This window comes from Podarcis gaigeae (assembly GCF_964106915.1).
Source record: "Podarcis gaigeae genome assembly, chromosome: 11".
Lineage (NCBI taxonomy): Eukaryota > Metazoa > Chordata > Lepidosauria > Squamata > Lacertidae > Podarcis > Podarcis gaigeae.
Genome location: NC_139687.1, coordinates 55961672 through 55982104, shown reverse-complemented (window position 1 = coordinate 55982104; position 20433 = coordinate 55961672). Strand labels below are relative to the sequence as shown.

Here is a 20433-nt window from a genome sequence, read left to right as displayed (position 1 = left end):
AGTAAGTTAAGAAAGAGAAAGAGTGTTGCATGAATGAGTTATTTATTGCTATTATCCCTCCTTCACCCTAAGGTCCCAGGGCAAGTTACAGCAACTAACAATTCAAACACAATATTAATATTAAAACATTATTAAACAATATTAAAAACTGTTTAAAACAATCTAAAATTACAGAAATAATGTGGGTCCTAAAAATTTACCTCTCAAATGCCAAAAGCCAGGATAAAGAGGTGCATCTTCAGCATTCAATGAAAGACGTATAACGAAAGTTCCAGATGCACAACTATGGGAAGGCAATTTCTCAATTTAGGAGCTGCCACAGAGGTGCCACAAAGCTTCTGTGGGTGAAGGAGCAACCAAGAGGGCAGCCTCCACCCTGCTTAGCATCCAAGAGGGTCTATAGGCAAGGAGGCGGTCTTATAGGCATTGTGGTCCTAAGTCACTTGGGGCTTTAAAAACTAACGTGAGCACCTTGAGTTGAGCCCGGAAACAACCAGCGCAGTGGTTTTAAATCAGTTTATGGAAGATCAGAAGGTAACCCCAGCCTTATCTTGCCACTGCATTCTGGACAACAGAAGTTTCCAAGTCATCTTCAAGGGCAGCGGTACTTAGAGCACTTTACAATAACTCAGTCTGGAAGTTACCAGAGCAGGGAATACAGCGGCCAAGTCATCTCTGCCCAACAGGCACCTGAGGGTGTCAGAGCAATGCACTCTAGGCCAGATGGCGAAAGCCAATTTACCACTAGGCAAAGCTCTGCTGGGCAGCTACTTGCAGATGCAGCGATGGTGAAGCTAGCTTTCTTCTTCACCACCATGTGGTAGGCACAATGGTGCAGCCTCACCCACATTTGGACCTGTGCTCTAGCCGCCAACCCTCCTGTTTCATTGCACGTAGTTCACTAGAAACCCAAGGCAAGGATTTACTTTTCCTTCAAAACAATTCTACATTTGTTTTTTTTTACATGAAGTCATTTTGCAAGATGGAAAGATTTCAATTTACCTTTCCAATTTCAGATGCCCAGGAAATAGAAATCTGATTTGGCACTGCAGAGGATAGCCTGACTAGAGATGTAATATTCAAGGGGCGCCCTGGCCTCTTTTGCTCAATTCCATTTTTGGGTGGTGGAGCATATCCCTAAAAAACATAGGCACAAAAATCATTTTTCCATTTAGATATATATTCTCTTTGGAGACTGCTCAAAACGTTGCAATTTCTAGTAAGTTACAGCATACAAAAGCTAAAATTAAACACTTATGTCCCATTGATTTCAATGGAAGTTAAAACATTTGCCAAGCATCCATTTCTTTCCAGTGAGCCTTACAGCACAATCCTATACACGTTTATTCAGAAGTAAGCCTCAATGGGTTCAGTGGGTCTTATTCCCAAAAGTGCATATATAGGATTGTGGCCTTAGTAACTTAAGTCTGAGGGAGGGAAGAAAGGACCGCATCACTTCTTCATGAAATATGTTCCTTAAGAAAGTTAGTTCGTTAGTTTATTCGAAGCTTTGCTTTGGGAAAGCAAACTTGGCTACAGCACCACACCAGTAACTTTAAGTCAGAGAAGGAAATTAGGGAAAATTCCAAGCTGTGAATAAAGGATTTCCAAATCTACTCTGTGAGTAATGCACACTGATGCAGCATCAACCAAGTTTTGTAACTGTATTTGTTCACAGATCCAAATACTAGTTATTTACTTCCATAACTTTCATTCTAGAGACATTTATGGGTAGAGTTGTGTGGTAGAGGGTATTTGTGTTGAACCAAAGGTGAACTGTTCTGGAAGCTTTGCTAATGCCATATTGGTAGTCAAGATAACCCCACAATTAATTGGTAGTTGTTACAGCAATGAGCTCGTATATGTTTATATTCGCTTGCTTTGATCTAGGCTAATTGGCATGCTTTGATGTTACCCTTATCTGTGGGGCTTGGGGTGCTGGGCCCGAAGCCCAGAAAAGGGGAGCTATCAGTAAGGTTTGGGTGCTTGCCACCTATGCCCTCAGCTAGTCAGGTTAAATGATGTATGCTTCTTTGTTGCATAAAGAATGTATAAATGTTTGCTTCGGTGCGGACAAGACATCTCCTTGCTGCGGAGTCTGTCATGCGTCTGCAAAAGCTACGAGAACTGCCACGCTGCTTTGCTGTACGTCTACACCTTCTTTAATAAAGCACTTGAACAGATTACTCTGTGTTTAACATCCTTTGGTATCCCTGCACCCAACCACTCCCATGAGCCCTCCTTTTGGCCAGTGGATCAGGATGGTATCGCACCCATTGGGCTGGCAAGTCAGGATTACAAGAAGTTTAAAACAGATGCGCTATCAAAAATGTCAACAGCTTACCGGCAATGGAAATAGCTTTCCATTTACTTTTATGCACAAGCTACTAGGGTAGTTATCTTCTTGGGGGCAGCTGGTTTCTGCCAGGCATAACCTGTTTGCAGAAAATAATATTGTTGAATGGCAGCGCATTGAAATGTACTCAATTAAAAGAGGCATTTATACATTTATGTAAGTAAGTTGGTCACCTCAGCTGAACTTGCACAGTGTAATCCCTTCTGCCTCCTGGCAAAAAATCCCTGTCACAACAAAAGCAGAAGTTACTTAGACAAATCTAAGGTTGCTTTATCACTTAACAAGTCAACTCCTCATGCAACCTTCCTAATCCTGATTTGTAACTCTACCTTGCTTTCATGAGTTTAAGAATATGCAAGCACAGTGAGAGTCAACTATTGATACAGATATACGGAGATACACACAGATACACATACACACAAAACACTATGGACAGCAAAAGATCAAGTGTATCCATTTCCCATAGACAACAACAAGTGAAACTCTGCAAACATATAGCTAGCTTTCATAGTTGCAGAGATAAACCTACAAGAGGGCTGTCAAATATTCTCTGAGACATCAGAGGAACAGCCACCGAATTCATCAGCACTTCCAAGTGTCATCTTTGCTAGATCCATTTACTGTATTTGTGGGGGATGACAGGCTGAAGTCTCAATGCTGTAATTCGCATCGCAAATTAGCACTCACCATATTCATAAAAATTACATGCACCTGAACTTACAAGTTAGCAGCTGTCGTAAGTTTATCATATTTCCAACAGGGTTCTTATTTTTAACAATCTGCCCACTCTCACTGCAACCTTGGAAAAATGTGTTCATTCTACAAGATTAACTGAGATACTATTTTGCTAGGAAGTAGTTTTCAGGATTCCAAGAAGCCATCAGTTATTTTTATGGGATTCCCAGAGGTAGATCAAGTGGTCTGGAATTCTGCCAAAGAAAATTAACCAATTCTTGTATGAGGAAGTTCAGGCTAGACGTTCTGCTATTACCTGGAAATGCAGATTTCTCTGACTTGCTGCGGTGTTAAAGCAAAGATAAAGAACTTCTCCTGGAACCTCTGAATACTGCTCTGTACTGCAGAGGGACACAGAAAAGTTTGGCTTTAATTCACTGACAAACTCCAGAGTCTACAGAAGGCAGTACAGAAACAAGTCTCATAACTTTCCCAATTTCACAAAAACATGACTTTTAATTACAGTAATGGAACTGTGTAGCTTTCAGGTCTTCCAGATTAAGTGCACAAATCGTACTTTTGCATTTAGATGCATTTAAAAGTTCACCTAGTGACATCAGTTCCCCAAGCAACTATACTTCATACATTTCAGCAGCTTGGCAAGCTAATAACTTTGTCATCCCCAATAAAGTCGGCTGTAGTGTCTTGAGAGTTAGCGTGCTGTATTTTCTGAGGTAGGTGCACCCCAGCTGCACAGTTAAGTGATCTGCACTGCTCAGTTGAAAAATCCCACTTACCTAAGCTTGTAGGTTTGATTAGAACATCTAGTACATCATAAAAGGGAAGGCTCTTCAGTTGAACATCTGGGTGCACAGGTGGAATTGGAGGTGAAGGCTGCTGCATCTCAAAGCGAGGCTTTGTGTCCTGGAGCAGCACTGAACTAAGAGGTGAGGATGGGGATTGAGGAGTGACTGATGTAGATGGTATTGGGTGCAGACCAGCAACAGCTAAATCAGGTTCCACGGGAGATGAGCTGCTGTCCAAATTGAAGACTGAAGGCTTTAAAGAGGACAAGTCAGAAAGACCTTCTATTGTTCTGGGATATCGTCGCCTGTAGAGTTCTCGGATCTTTATCTGAACTGCTGGGCTGCAGCCACTCTTCAGCAAGTGCAATGCCCTCATTAGGAGGTCATGTTTGCGTCCACTTTTATTACGTCCAGCAAAGCCCAACAGCACTTGTAGTTCAGAGACCCGAAAACTTGATACCATATTCTAAGGGGAAAACAGACAAACAGTGTATCAAACAAGAACTGAGAGCACTGAACATACAGGTACAAACATGTAAAATGAAAAAGGGGTTGCAAATTGCACTTTAGAGGCTCTTTAGATACTGTATCATATATCGTACATGGAGACGGCAATAGCAAAGCCTTGGTGATTTAGTCTCTTTTACAGGAAACATGACCACCACATTGTGGAAACATTACCCCCCCCCCCAAAAAAAAGGAAGAAAGAAAGAAAAGAAAAGAACAAAAGAGCCACTGCATGTTAACTGTTCAGCTTTCTGAACATGCAAGTTCTATCTAAACTAGTTAAGATGGTAGGCCTTATTTCCGCTGGTCCATCACAACCATTTCTACCTGTTAGCAAAGTTCAATAACAAAAGCAAATGACGAGACATTTTTGGTGGCTTCCCCACTGGTGTAATAATAACAATAATAATAATAATAAATTTTATTTATATCCCGCCCTCCCTTCTGTAAAAGATCCATTAAAGTCTAACCTCTAAATGCCTTCTGGAAGCACTCAATGACTTTCCTGTTCTAGCCTGCTTTTAACAGCTGATCTTAAGCAGATATGGTGTCTATACTAAATCTAAGCATGATTATGTGAAAATATCACATATTCTTCTCTATGCACCTCTGCTGTCTCCTGTGTGTGTTTCAATATCACAATCCCCTTGGGACAGTGAAATGTCTTCCCATTATTTGAGAAGCACTATGCACATGGATGGGACTACATTATTAAATATTAAAACTATTTATCTGGGTTATCTCTTTTCAAAATCTGTTGCCTTCCTCAAACAAGTGAGAACAGTGCAGAAAATGAAACAAATGTTTTGATAAAGCTTCTCATTTTATGCTTGAAAATTGTATCTTTCCATCTGTCAACCAAGATTTGAAAACTCTCAAGTAAAATTACCAGCTGCCCACATTATAAATGATGCAATAACCACAGGTATCATTAAAGTCACAAAACAATAGTTTGCTTCTGATCATTTTTACTCTCACCTCAGTCGCAAAGCACAAGAAATACAGACACAAACATATTGGCAACACCAGCCAGAACCAGTGCTGCACATACAAAGGAATTTTATTTTTTATACAGCACCAATGTAGATAATATTTTAACATAAGCAGAAGACAACAAGTCATTGCCCCACTTACCATCTCTCAAGTTTGAACAGTGGATGAGAAAACAGACTTGGGGATTTAAGAAAAGAAAGCAGCGAGAAATGAGTTAAGTTGTAGTGTATTACCAATAAAAAGCTCTCTGTGTGAACTCCTAGAGAAGGGGCAAAGCTTGCCCCGGTGAACCAGAGAGAGCTTGGGCCATAATGTAAATTAAACAAGCAGCAGAAGTCAATGTAAGAACATGAATATTTTTCTAGTGCTTTCAGAATACTTCACATAAAAAAAAAAATCCAGCAAGGCAATTCACTATTATTATTCTCCATACTATATGGATACACATACGTCTTAGAGTGGCTTGCCTAAGGCCACCTATTGATTTTATCATGGCAGAATAGAGATTCAAACCAAGGACCTCCTGGTTTGTAGCACAGTATCTTATCCACTATGCTGCTGGTCTTTAACTGGTGGATTGGGACCCACTACTGGGCCAAGGCCTAATCCAAAGTGAGTCATGACAGCAACACTATCACCATACAAATACATGGGGGGGGGATAAATGGGCCCCCAAATACACAGTTGGGTTAAAGATTGGTCCTGGGTCTGAAATAGTTGACCGCTCCTGCGCTACCCTACATCAGCTCTCATGTATATGGGGTAGTTGGAGGAAGTGAGCATAATTCTTTTCTTTCCTTGGTGGATCATTGCTATGCACAAGCGCAACAAACACTTAAAAAATAATAATTACATACTCATTTCCGTACAACAGGAAACATTAAGAATGTATGCTTCCTAAATTAGTTTAAGACTAATTTCCCCATTCCCACTTCTCCGGTTCAGCACATGCAGATGAAAATGGTAGTTCAATTTTTGTGTACTGTATTGTTCTTATAGTCATTCCGTTCCCACAGATGCTTGCAGTACTTTATTTTCTTCAATGCAAAAAAAAAAAGTTTTAAAAGCAAGAGACATTGGCTGCTATGGCAGTTTTCAGAATTGGCAGAAGTTTTGATGTTATACTGTAGAGTTAAGCAACTATGCAACATCAAATGAAACAAAGATTTAACAATAGCTGCGCAGGTTGCTTAGCATCAAGAGGAAGCACTATTGCTTTCTACAAGTCTTTTATACAAACAATGTAAAAACAGGAGATTCTGAACATTACTACAACTTGCAATGAGTATGTTGGGCTTTTACAAAAGCATTTAGTAGCTTGCATAATTGGGAGTCACTTTGCTTCTGAATGGAAAATGTTGTCGAAGAGTTCCTGATTATCATAATAATATTGAGGACTAAACACTCAATCAGGATATCTATATTCTGCGATGGTTACATGCTGACCCGTCTTGGTCATCACACGTGGCAGTCATAGCAGGAGTTCCACATGACAATCTGGTGTCATGTAGGTGTCATGTTAATTAATGAGCTGGCATGGCCAGTTTGCTTGAAAAAGAGATACTCCTAATTTCCATTTGTAGCAACATCTACCAGGCATGGAAAGCCAGGACACACTTGAGGACTGAGGGATGGCTCTTAATCCTTTCCTTTCTGGCATGGTTAGCAACTTCTCTTTTTCTCAAACTGAAAACAAGCTTCTTTGCTCAGGCATTTGTAGGATGTTAGCTGTTGACCCCAGGTAGTAAGAAATAATGGCCCTACAGTTTGAACAGGTTGTTTCAGCTGCTCTCGTTATTCTACACCACTCAAGGATTGCATGTGATAACAGGTAGGCACTATTTTTAAAAAAAATATAGACAGACACCTTTACTCTCTCCAATAGCTCCCTGCATTTACTACCAGAGTCAGAAACTGAGACATCTGAAATAGCCCATCAATAGGTACCAACCTGTGAGGAACTTATTTCCAGACCAATACATTCAACTGCAGAGTGGCAACTGGAAGAGCTGAGAACTTAAAACTTTGGCCCACTCTAATAACTCTTCTCTATTTTATTGTATTTCAAATATATTAAGCCACCTCAAGTATTTTAGTTGGTAAGCAAGGTAAAAATGCTTCAAAATAAATAAACAAACCCCATGTTTGGGGATTCTCAATCTACTCCAAGCAAGGCTGCAAAAGAACTTGGTACTCTTAAGGAGAATGCAACTTTTGAATCACATCGCACTCTCAAGTGTCCTGCTTGTATAGGAAGAGTAGTAAGAGAACACAGGACTCTTATCCTTTCAGATTCATCCCATTTGCATCAGAAGACTCAAAGTGAGATTATATTCTGACTACCCATCACATTATATTCTATTATTACCCACTAATAGGCACTTTTTAAAAAGTTTATACAACTATTATGCACTCATTCCATAGTATATTATGCACATTTGCATTGTTTTTGTTTTAGAAACAAGCCATGATCCATTAAATGTTGCATTTTGTTTTTAATATTAATTAAATACTTGGTTAAGGTGGTTGTAAACAAAAGGGATCTGTTTACTTTAATGTAATTCACAGGGTGCACCTGTCAACTTCACACTGTAGGAATGCCATGTTCAGTAACCTCAATTAACCCATCTCAATTATCCAAGAATTTCCCTTCCTTTTAATATTTTATACTCTACTTGTTTCTTTCTGGCCTGCTCAGTTATTTTAGCCTTTTAGTTTCAAGTGGTCACTTCATACAAATGATGTAACCAAGGGACATTTAAAATGAGGACAGACTTCATGGGATAGTTTAAAAATGTAAATGGTGTTTGAAACTATCCTCTTCTATACAGATTTTAGAATCCTTTCTGAAATTTGTATTCAGTTCACATTAAGCTAGTTTTATTACTGAAATGATTAATACTATTAAGGTTCTAGCTGTGTGTGTGCGGTTTTATTTTTAGAAGAACGTTGTGTGCTTTTCATAATTTAGGGTATTCTTACTTGTAAGTTAGAAGCTGCCGAGATAGCTTTCTGTTGTTTCTTAGCTATATATCTTGTTCATCTTAAAGGGCGATGTTTTCTTAAAGGGGTCACCATGTTTGTGTCTGTAAAACAAAAAAATAGTAGGAAGACATAGTAGCATGGAGAATGGCTACGGAGGTTTGCTATTTGAGGCTTTTATTCTAATGTTTACCAAACATTTTGGTAAAACAAAACTGAAGAGGACGGGGTCAGACTAGGAAGGCAAACTCAAGATGAGCGGGGGCTGGTTATGTGATCAGTCAAAAAAAGAATGAGATTGATCTGTCTAATATCATAAATAGTGCTCAATAATTGAAAAACAAGTGACATTTTGAATTACAGAAAGCCTGCAATTTATGCAGCGATTATGTTCTGGGGAAAGCATCTAAAGCCAAAACTGTGTAGTCAAAACACATTGGGTGCAATGGTGGGTGGGACTGCAAGTTTTCTCCCATTTTTGATTTTTTAAAATTTTTCTTGCCAAGTGCATAAAGCTGAATGTGCATGTTAAAAGTGTCTAAGTTGTGAATGTACTGTACTATAATTTCAGTGTTTTAAGTATAGAAAGGAGAACACCAAAGGCTAGGCTGTTCTCTATCATTTTTGCCCTATAACCTAAACATGATACTGAACTGTCCCTCTATACTTTAGTATCTCTGTATTTAAATTCAAAGAAGAATATTTTCTTCTTCTAAACACATTCCAACTTATTGCAGGAGATGTACACAGCAGACTATCTAAATACGTTTGGTGCAGTTGTCACTTGCTATCCCTGAAAAGACTTGTGTTCAATTCCTGCAACCAGAGCATAAGACAAGTAGGAAAAACTGTATTCTTTCGCTGGCTATAGAGTCATTCTCTGCTACATGGAATCCTGACAACAAATGGTCAACCCAGAACTCCTCACAATCCAACTGTGGCTTAATAAACAAGGATGCACAAAAGTTCTATGTAATCCCCTTGCTCCTGCATCATTTCAGACTAGGAAGATGAAGTTAACCACAGCTTCCAGCTGTGTGCAAACCAGGGACTATACTTGTGTATCACCTGTTGATTTTGGAGGGTGACAAGATAACAGAGACCTGTGTAACATGTAGGGCTCAAGCAAATGGGTGGCTTTTTGGCTCTTCCTGTTCCTGAACAGTTTCAAGATGGTCATTCAAAAAATCTTTGACCCTTTAAGAGTTGGTCCCCGCACTCAGTTGCTTTGCTTTTTGCTTCCAATCCAATCCCCTTTTCTGCTGTGCCTTTAAGGTTGTAAACCTGCAGGCAGGGACTGCCTTGTTTACTACAGTAAAGCTCTTGCATAAGATGCCCAGGGAACAATTTTAGTTGAAGAGTAAGAAAGAAATGCCTTTTAAGGAAGATTTGGAAATTTTACATGCTATGCTACACTTATCGTATGCATGTTATATACATGTCATATTATAGTTCTTACAGTTGCAGAACACTTAGTAGAAAAATAAAATGAAGCATTATCAAAAATAAACCTGAAGTAGGCATTACAGAAAGACACTAGCATGCAAGAGGTAAATATTAAGTCCAAACAAAAGCTACGCGTATGGAAGGCTGTGAGTATGCCCACATCATCAAAACTAGTGTTAGAAATTCAGATACATATAATTGCCAAATGGCACCTTAAACCTAGGCTGAAGTCAACACAACAGAATTTCTAGACGCCATCCCTCCCTGTGTGTTTTGTTATTATTAATATGATTTCTATACCACTTTATAATTTACAGAAAAAATCTCAAAGTTTACAACATTAAACTGCTTCAAGGAAAATATTTCAGATCCTTCTCTAAGTGACATTTTGCTTTCCCCATATTTATTTACTCACTTAATTTATATAGAGCTGCTCCACAGCAAAAGCACTCTCGGTAGCCTGGATAGTGTAGTAGTTGAGTGTGAGACTAGGACGTGGGAGAGCAGGGTTCAAATCCCCACTAAGTCCTGAAGCTCACTGGGTGACCTTGGCCCAGCCACAACCTCTTAACCTACCTCACAGGGTTGTTGTAGGGATTAACTGAGGAGGGGAGTGAACTATATATTCCTTGGAGGAAAAAGCTGGGAGAGAAACGCAATAAATAAGCTTTTCTGCTTACCTGCTTTAGAAAGCTAGAGAGACCAGCCAGATGGAGATGTCAGTTGCCCAACCTAGCATCTAGAAATCCCCACGTGGTCGCAATTGGATCTGCACCAGTTGCAAAACACGCTGGATTTCTAGCTCATTTCTAACACTGATCAATACTGTACAGAACTGTGGTGCTAGAGGAAACATGTAGGTCACTATCAACCTTCCTCTTCACTGTCAACTTTATTCGTAATCCCCCCCCAAAAGGGGGGGGGCTGTTGTAATCCAAAAAAAGTTTGCAAACTGGGACCCACACTTCTATGTTTGACGTGTTTGTAATCCAAAACGTAAGCACACCAGACTGTTTGTAAACTAAGGCACTACTGTACAAAGATTAAATCCCTTAACATTAAAAAGAAATACAGAGCTCAGAATCAAGTCCGTGAAGTGAAGATAATTCAGCATTACGCACACAGTACAATGTCAATAAAGCAAGTTCCTGTGGGATACAAGGAATGCTCAGATAAGCACAAGATTGTTTTCAGGGACACGTTTGTACAGATGCACAGTTGTGGATAGCAAACTAACCACTTATCTCCAGGAGTTTTTATTCTCCCCTTATTGCTACACAGTGGTTCCCAGCAACACTGTTATTAGCAGCTGTAACCTGCAGGTCCATCAGTACAAATATGCCGACTATTCTGCAAGAGATGTTATCTTTTGTTTTAAAACATGTACAAAGTGCGCACAGAATACATAATTTGCTTCAATATACAAGAGGGTGAATCTGAAAACGTCTGCAATCTGAGAACATCACTCTGCAGCCCAGCCTTCTTCTGACCGCCACCAGCCAAAAATAAGTGAGGTATTTATATGGTCAGTTACTGCTGAATAGGTAAAAAATCAGCTTAATTTACAGAGGAGGCGGCAAGGTATTTCCCCAAATGTAAGGAATTGTTGTTGTTAGTATATCCCACCTTCATCCCTGATAGGAACTCAAAGCGGCTTACAGCTAAAATAGAAACAAGCTAAACACAAAAAATGAATAATTTATAACAATTAAACATGTTTTATATAATATATATATTAAAATATACAGAATATCACAGGAAGGATGGTACTTCAACAAAATACAATGAAGTGGAGTGCTAATGAACTATGAAGAGGCAAACACAAGCATTGAAGTGCAGAATATATCACCTCCTTCCATGCTTCTAAGAACTTCTGCTGTTAAAATAAACTGGTGTTGACATAGTTGACACAATCAACAGAATAAATCTGAATCAATGAAATGTTTTGAATATTTAAAGCTCTGTGGGATACATATTTCATAAGGGGAAGAAATCACTTGATAGAATTTTCAGACAACAAATAAAACCAATGGCACATATAGGCAGAACTGTATTGTATCTATAGCCTTTACATTCTTTCTGAAGTTTCTTAGATTAGCCTAATCTTAAACTTTCCAAAAACTATACCTCAAATACTAACGTTTCATCAGGTATATCTTAGCAAACTTTAAAGACAGACGAAATTATCAAGGGCAGGGAAACTATCTGATGCAAGAAAACAAGTCTTTCAAATCATCTTTATGCTTCTTTCTCCCCCCCCATGCCCCACTTATATATATACAAATTTAGTGCAAATTATTTTTTATTCAACACTAAAAAAAAAAAGTATGCCAAAATAAGTATTTATAATAACAGTTTCTCCAATTCAGTCTACTCCAGCTCAATAAACAAATCCAGATAAAATTTATTCAGTCATATGTGGTATAAGATCCAAAATACATTTTAATGAGGTTTAACTTAGGATCTTGCCACAATCCATGTGTGTTATTTTGTCCCTCAAACTCCTAAATTATAGGTAACCAATTGCCTGTTTTGGACGACGTCATAGTACTTCTCAAGGAGCCGGGTCAAAGTCTGGAGGGTACTCCTGGATCCATCTCTTGTCACTAGCAGACCAGGTAGCCTGAGTTGCTAGAACTACCTTCTACCAGCTTCAGGTGACGAAGACAGCTATGGCTGCTTCTGGACCACGAAAGCCTGATCGTTGCCATCCATGTGCTGGTAAGCTTGAGACTGGACTGCTGCAGTGTACCCTATGTGGACTGGCCCCAAGGTTGCTCAACTGCTCCCTGGGGCAGAATACTACCACCATTTTATGTCACTGCTTAAAGCACTGGCTGACAGTTAGATACCAGGCTGGTGTACAAGTCCTATACAGTTTGTGATCAACATACTTCAAAGATCACCTCACCTCTTACATACCCAACCAGTAATTTGCTCTGTAGGAGAGGGACTCTTCAAGATACCATCCCATCAGGAGGCCCATTCTGTACAGTGTCAGAATAGAACATTCAGTGTGGTGGCACATACCATTTAGAACTCCCTCCCATTATCTACCTTCTTTGCTGTCTTTTCATTGCCTATTGAGTAATTTACACTTCCAATAAATCTCTTGAATGAAGATTTTTTTTCCCCTCCCAGTTGTATCTGTATTGGATTGAATATATATGTATATTTTTATTGTTAAATTGCTTCTGGATGTTTTATGGGAACTTATTCATATTTTTTAAATAAAATAAATGAATAATATAAATAACAGCAAATTACTGAAGGCTTTCTTACTGGTTAAGAAAAATATCTTGTGGTCATGGGTCCCCAAAATATAAACAAACACAACAGCACAGTGCTATATATTTTTACCTAGATGGAAGTCCTTATGAAGTAATGATGCTTTTACACTAATAAATATAATAGCTTAGTAGCTGAAGACCTGCATGGGATCTGGTGCTGTATGCAGAGCCAATTTTTCTAGGAAAACAAAAACAGGCAAGAAAGATTTGGAAAGGGTGGGAAATGGACGAATGGGAGGATGGCACAGAAAAAGAAAAAACAGAAAGTGCAGTGGTTTAGAGTGCTTGCAACAGATCTTGAGCTTGGCTCAAGTGGTTGCCAAACCTAGAAGGAATTGAAGGGGCGAGTGGACATTTAAGAAAGAAAGAAAAAGGCAATACAGTAGAGAATTAAAGAGGGATGTTCATATAATAGTCTGACCCTGAAATGTGGGATTAAAAAAAGATCTACTGTACCTACATGAAATGTCAAGGTGAGGAAGAAAAACAGTATTCACAGGAGAAGAGGAACAGCTTTGCAAGGACAAAATTCAAGGATAGGAACAAGCAGATCTGAGAGGGTGCAGAAAGAGGCACTGCAAACCCTGTCACATGAAGAAAAAATAAATAAATGCAGCGGGAGAGGAGCTACATTCAAAGGAGCTGGGGAGGAGGAGAGATGCAAAGATGGAGGGGGGCCGTGATTTCGGCGATCGAGCGCCAACCAAACCTTGGAAAGTGTCAGAGAGAGAGAGAAAGAGATGCCGAAGGGAAGGGTGGAAGAGAGAAACATGAAACCACATGAGCGATCAGGGGGAAACCACGAGTGGCTTCCGAGACCCAAAGGCGCGCTTTGTTGTGCCCAGAGACGGGGTTTGTCTGCGAGCGAAGGGTGCGAACCCCGCTCCTCGCAGGATGCTCTCTTGAGTCGGGGGTCGTTCGCAGAGGAGACAAAGAGGTTTAAGCAGGAGAGGGAGGATTAGAGAGGGGGGTGCGCTTTGAAACAAAACGGGGGAAACAAAAACCCAGGCAGATCGTTAAAAAAAGGACTTATTTTAGGGGGAGGGAAAGCTATGTAGGCTACAAAAACTGGGGCGGGGGAGGGGAAGAAAGAAACGGGAGTGACACCGGATTCCAAGGAAGGAAAAGGCGCCAGCCTCCCGCAAGCCCCTTCACTCACGCTTTCCTCAGCCCGGCGGGACCCCGCTCTCCTGGCCGACGGCAGCTGCCCTTTCACGCCGCGACTTGCGAGCCGTTAACTGTCCGCTGAGGCGACGGGAGGCGCCTCCTCACGGGCCGGTTAACGGGGACGCTGCTGTCGCGGCGGCGTGGAAAGGACCCGAGGAAAGGGAGGCCGGCGCGGACCAAGGGAAGGGAAAGGGAGGGAGGGAGGCGGTCCCGGGGGACGGAGGGAGGATGCTTGCCGGCCGGGAGGGCGGCCTAAGCCCTTCAAGGACCGGGAAGCGTCGGCCGAGAAGGGGCCCCGAGAGAAAGGCCGCGGGGAGCGCGCCCTCAACCTCGCCGCCGCCATCGGATTCTCCTCACCCTCAGCTCCTCGAAATCCGCCATTTTCTACCCGCCGCCTGGCTCAGCCTCGGCCGCCGCCGCCGCCGCCACCATCCTGCACGCTCCGAGCGGCCCCCACTCCTCCTCTGGCGGCACGACGGCCGGCGCGTGACGTGGGAGGCGGGGCCTCGGCGGGGCCACGCCCCTCCTGCTGTGATGGTTGGGGAGGGGGGCGAGGTTCTGAGGGGGAATCGCGCTGCGTTATTATTACACAAGCCAGACGCTGATTTCCCGCCCGTTTCGCCTAGTCCACTTCACTGCGTGGGGAGGGGGCGCGCGCAAGGCCCGTCCTTCAACCCCTCTGATGCTCAGTTGGGAGAACCCCGCCGAGTCAAAGCCCCGTTCGAAGCACGTCCTCGCAAAGGTTTCTGGGCGCTGTAGTTCACCCCCTCACGGAGGGGCTTCCCTCACAGCAGCAAAACTCTTAACAGTGGTTCCTTGGTTCTCAAACTTAATCCGTTCCAAAACCAAACCGGTCCAAAACCAAGGCGCGTTTTCCCATCGAAAGAATTAATCCCTTCCAGACTTTTAAAAACAATCCCCCAAACAGCAATTTAACATGAATTTTACTATCTAACGAGACCATAAAATGAAAGCAATAATTAATGTACTGTACTATAAAATAATTAGGGACGCGGGTGGCGCTGTGGGTAAAACCTCAGCGCCTAGGACTTGCCGATCGTATGGTCAGTGGTTCGAATCCCCGCGGCGGGGTGGGCTCCCGTCCTTCGGTCCCAGCTCCTGCCCACCTAGCAGTTCGAAAGCACTCTTAAGTGCAAATAGATAAATAGGTACCACTCCAGCGGGAAGGTAAACTGCGTTTCCGTGTGCTGCGCTGGTGCCGGCCCGCAGGGGTACCTTTACCTTTACCTTTACTATAAAATAATTAAGACAGTATTGTAGATAAAAATTAAAATTATTCTTTTTTCTTACCTGCACTGGTGATAGTCATTGTTTGGATGGGGGGCTTTCATCCATTTCCGTAGTCACACAATCAATCAATCAATCAGTAGCTGAACTGGGTCCCACACAGTCACAAAAACAAATTAATTGAAAAAAGCTTCAAAAACAAAAACACAAAATAAATAGCAAAAACAAAAGCGCCAAACTTAATCCATTCCGGAAGTCCGTTTGACTTCCAAAATGTTCAAAAACCAAGGCACAACTTCTGATTGGTGCAGGTGCCCTGGAAACAATAGACGACAGCCGCATTGGGTGTTCAGCTTCTGAAAAACGTTCAAAAACCAGAACACTTCGGAGTTTGAGAACCAAGGCATTTGAGAACCAAGGTACCACTATACAGCACCCAGAATTATTAACAGTGTTGTTATCGGGGTGTGAACCATAGCTGTCAACTTTCAGATTTGAAAATAAGGGATCAGCAGCCTCACCTGTCCTGGGGACAGTCTATGGGATATCTAACAATCTGGTATAGCAGCGGGAAATAAAATAAAATAGGGGGAGCAGATAAGCCACTCCCCACATCAATCACAAGATGTAGCACACGGGCATCAGTTGGTGGTTATTGCATAGTATATTTATTTATACCCCGCCTTTTCCCCTGCTAGGGACTCAAGGTGGTTTACAGACAAAAAATATAGGAACCGCTAGAAACAGAACTCTCGATTAAAAAGCAATTAAATATAGAATCAAAACTACTGGTAGATAGATTAACACATGATGCAAATTGTTACAGTAATCCTATTCAAACCACATTCTTCTTCTGGGTTGATTTGGTAAACTCTTTCTTCCTTGCTCCTTCCCTCCCCAAAATATGGGAACTCTTAAATATGTGCAATTCCTACATTGCAAGCGATTGGACTAGATGACCCCTGGGGTCCCTTCCAACTCTTATGATTCTATAAAAAAAGGAAGTTGAAATGCTGCCTTGCTGTGTTTCTAGCCACTAATGTGTACATAAATGTAAAGGTAAAGGGACCCCTGACTATTAGGTCCAGTCGTGGCCGACTCTGGGGTTGCGGCGCTCATCTCACTTTATTGGCCAAGGGAGCTGGCATACAGCTTCCAGGTCATGTGGACAGCATGACTAAACTGCTTCTGGCGAACCAGAGCAGCGCACGGAAACCCCGTTTACCTTCCCGCCGGAGCGGTACCTATCTATCTACTTGCACTTTGACGTGCTTTCGAACTGCTAGGTTGGCAGGAGCAGGGACCGAGCAACGGGAGCTCACCCCATTGCGGGGATTCGAACCGCCGACCTTCTGATCGGCAAGTCCTAGGCAGTGGCGTAGCGTGGGTTGTCAGCACCCGGGGCAGGGCAAGTAATTTGCGCCCCCTAACCCGTGGATTTGCGCCCCCTAACCCTAACCCCCAGATGTTGCGCCCGGTGCGGCCGCCCCCCCCCTGCATTTTAAAGGCAATGATTTCCTGCCCCTCAAATATTGTTGAAACACATGGGTGTTTTCAGAAACTGGGATTCTAATGAATAAGTGATACGGAAGGGGGGGCATGTCTTCTTCACCTTCTTCTTCGCTACAATATATCCATTTATTTCCGAGTCCAATTGTCATTGTCAAAAGGGACTAAAATCTATAAAATTCATAGAAAATCGTGCCAATTTGCTCAATTTCTCTAGGACTCCATGACACCTCCCCTGTCCTCCATAATCCCTCAGGCAAGGTGTCAAGACCCTAATCCTGTCAAATCACTCTGCCAAGCCTTCCGGGCAATGCCAGGTGGCAGACTATGCATACATGGACCGACCATTGTCTTCTCATCACTGGTACTCAGGATGTGCTTATCTGCGCTCTGCATATTCTCCCTTCCTCCTCCATATGTTAATCCTGTGTAACCCAACCTCTTCTTAATGTATTCATGATGTAACTGGGACGTATTTTGCACTGTATTCTGGGACATGGAGGGAAGTTTTAAAAGTTAATGTCACCCCTTTCTCGCTGTTCAATCTCGCCTTGAACCTGTTGCGCAATAAACTTGGATCTTCTGCAGCTTGCTCCTGTCTCCGGCTGAGCTCATTTTCCTCCGCAGGGACCCGCGGACTTAGTCTGACGAGCTGGGTGGCAGAGCAGCCTCGCACCCAGATTTTACCATAACAATAAGGAAACAGTGGAGCATGGTGGTAATTATTATTGCTTACTATGAAGAACAAACACAAATACCAAATACGTAACATAGGCACTTTTCAGCTTAAACGAGACAAAGAATAAAAACACATTTTATTCTTCATGGCAATGAATGCAGAATTACTGCCCGGTCACATTTTGAAGCTGTTATCTTTTTAATTACTGTACAATGTCTTTCTTTTTTAAGTGGAAACAGATTTTCAGTTTTACATATTAAGACTAGAATACTGCAGTCCTATGCACACTTCCTTAGAAGCAACTCTAAAACAGCCATAGGAAAAATATAGTCATGGAAACAGGAGCCACATGATAATTACTCATTCCAAATCATCATTAAGATGCAAAGAAGCATATTTTTTTCCTTTAAAACCCCACTTTTCCAGTAAACAAGTCTGGGTGTCTCCCACACCCAGCCAACAATCCCATGATGCCCAGAGCTATTACTGAGAGTGGCTAAAAGTCACCTTGTGATCTTTCCTGAACAGGAATTATGGACCAGATTTGACAATATCTAGTACAGTGGTACCTTAGTTCTCAAACACCTTGGTACTCAAACAACTTGGAACCCAAACACTGCAAATCTGGAAATAAGTGTTCTGGTTTGCAAACTTTTTTCGGAAGCTGAACATGCTCAATTTTGAGTGTTACACTTCCAATTTGAATGCCATGCTTCCGATTTGAGTGCCATGCTGAGGTCTGACTGTTTTTGCTATTTATTTTGCGTTTTTGCAGCTCTTTTTTGTTTGTTTTTGTGACTACAGTGGACGCTTGGATTACGAACGTGATCTGTGCGGGATGCACATTCGCAAACCGCAGCATTCACAACCCGCAGCGGCACGTCTACGCACACATGGGTTGCGATTTGGTGCTTCTGCACATGCACAAAGCGCGATTTAGCACTTCTGCGCATGTGCGACTCCCGAAATCCGAAAGTAACCCATTCAGGTACTTCTGGGTTTCAGTGGGTCCGTAACCCGAAAAAACGCAACCTCAAGTGTCTGTAACCCGAGATATGACTGTATGTGGAGCCCAGTTCAGCTACTGATTGTGTGACTGCAGTACATTGTTGGTTGCTTTCATTTTATGGATCAATGGTCTCGTTGGATAGTAAAATTCATGTTAAATTGCTGTTTCAGGGGTTGATTTTAAAAGTCTAGAACGGATTAATCCATTTTATGTTACTTTCTATGGGAAATGCACCTTGGTTTTGGAATGCTTTGGTTCTGGAATGGACTTCCGGAACGGATTAAGTTTGAGAACCAAGGTACCACGGTATACCATACCGGTTCTTCAGGCAAGGCTCAATATATACACCAGTTAAACAATGCATAAAGAGCAGTATGAAAATCGCATACAGTCACATAAATATTCCTGATCTACACTATTTATTTATTCTTCCACAGTTCAGGTTTTCAAGAGCCTGGACCTATTATGACACTGTAATTTTCTCAATCAGAAACATAATTGATTCATAATGACATCATCATACAATGACTTAGTTAAGAAAACATTTTCCTTTTTCTTGTATTGCAACAGAGTAGCAAACTGAAATTTTCAGGGCACTTTGACCCCATTAACTCCTTTCCCTGAGTAGCGTCAGAGGGCTACATTCATTGGTTGTCATACACCAACTGAAAGTGATGGATGTGAGTAAAATCCATTCATTTAAATGGGTTTACTCTGAGTTTTTCTGTTTTTCTACTAAACACCAACATGTTTTCTACTAAAACACCAAAATGACTTCCAATCTCCCACAAGCAAATACTAAAACTCGAGCAATGCAAAACCTTGAAATACCAATAAAGTAAGAATATCTTAATAAACAAACAATCCCCAGCACACACACACACTCTTATCTACTTCTGTGCCAACTTTTCAAAGAAACCTCTTCCCCTCTTTGGAAATTACTCCAAAGTAAATTCCACTGTGGTTGTGCCATGTGCACAAATTACCAGCTTAAAGTGCAACTTTATCTCAATATAGATCAAAACTTATTTTTTTTTGTGTGTGGGGAGGTAATTCATCAATGCATATTATTTCATAAGAAAGGAAAGCAGAAATAGGGGATTTTGGCTAATACTGTACATACACTGCTTCCCAAATAAGCTGGGACTGTACTGTATGCAGAGCAAACAGGAGTAGGCACAACAGAGTTTACTCACAGGTAAGAGTGCACAGGATTCAGCCCACAGTTAGTTTTATAGTACCCCCCCAAAGGTTACATGCCACAATTATACACAATTCTATTTCGAGTTTTCCATTACTTTTCTTTACATCTGTATAAGACTTTGTAGCTACTGTTCTTGCTCACCTCAAATGTAAGTGGCTCTAGCAGCCTTTTCTTTTACTGCTACTTTTAATATTCTGAAACACCGCCTTAACCTTCCAGGGATTTCTTCGTTTATCTTTCTTCTCGTCCTTTTTGTTTCAGTAGACCTAGATTTGGTAGAAAATACAGTTAGAGAAAGGGTATCACTCCTAACAGCCTTCCTCAATTTTCTCTGGGAAGCAGCCATTAAACAAGTAGCAGAGACTCGCAGGTATGGATTACCATTGGAAAGAGAGAATACATACCTCGTTTCTCAAAAACCTCTGATCAGATTTTTTGGAAACTGAAGGCAAACCTTCGCAGCCTGTTGACCTCTAAATATGCACTTGCAGGTGTTAACTATTTAAAGATTTTATTCCTTGAGTTGTTTCAGCTGGCTCTTGATTAAAATTTGGCATGACTT

At 41.5% G+C, this 20433-nt stretch overlaps 1 protein-coding gene across 17 annotated transcripts in view; it reads right to left on the bottom strand.

The window, feature by feature from the left end:
- PIAS2 (protein inhibitor of activated STAT 2) overlaps positions 1 to 20137 on the bottom strand; it is a 30259-nt gene extending 10122 nt beyond the window's left edge. For 2 of the 17 annotated variants that reach the window (XM_083702772.1, XM_083702773.1), the window contains exons 1-7: positions 14580 to 14720; positions 8320 to 8423; positions 3829 to 4303; positions 3348 to 3432; positions 2530 to 2580; positions 2345 to 2435; positions 1003 to 1137 (exon numbers count right to left, since the gene is read on the bottom strand). In XM_083702772.1, coding sequence (XP_083558898.1) covers positions 1003 to 1137; positions 2345 to 2435; positions 2530 to 2580; positions 3348 to 3432; positions 3829 to 4300 — 834 coding nt within the window. In that variant the 5' untranslated portion in view covers positions 4301 to 4303; positions 8320 to 8423; positions 14580 to 14720. Of the gene's footprint in view, positions 1 to 1002; positions 1138 to 2344; positions 2436 to 2529; positions 2581 to 3347; positions 3433 to 3828; positions 4422 to 8319; positions 8424 to 12676; positions 12771 to 14214; positions 14406 to 14551; positions 14957 to 20012 lie in introns of those variants that run through there. The other 15 variants (XM_083702786.1, XM_083702777.1, XM_083702774.1 and 12 more) reach the window with 14 other exon arrangements.
- Between the last annotated feature and the right edge of the window lie 296 nt (positions 20138 to 20433).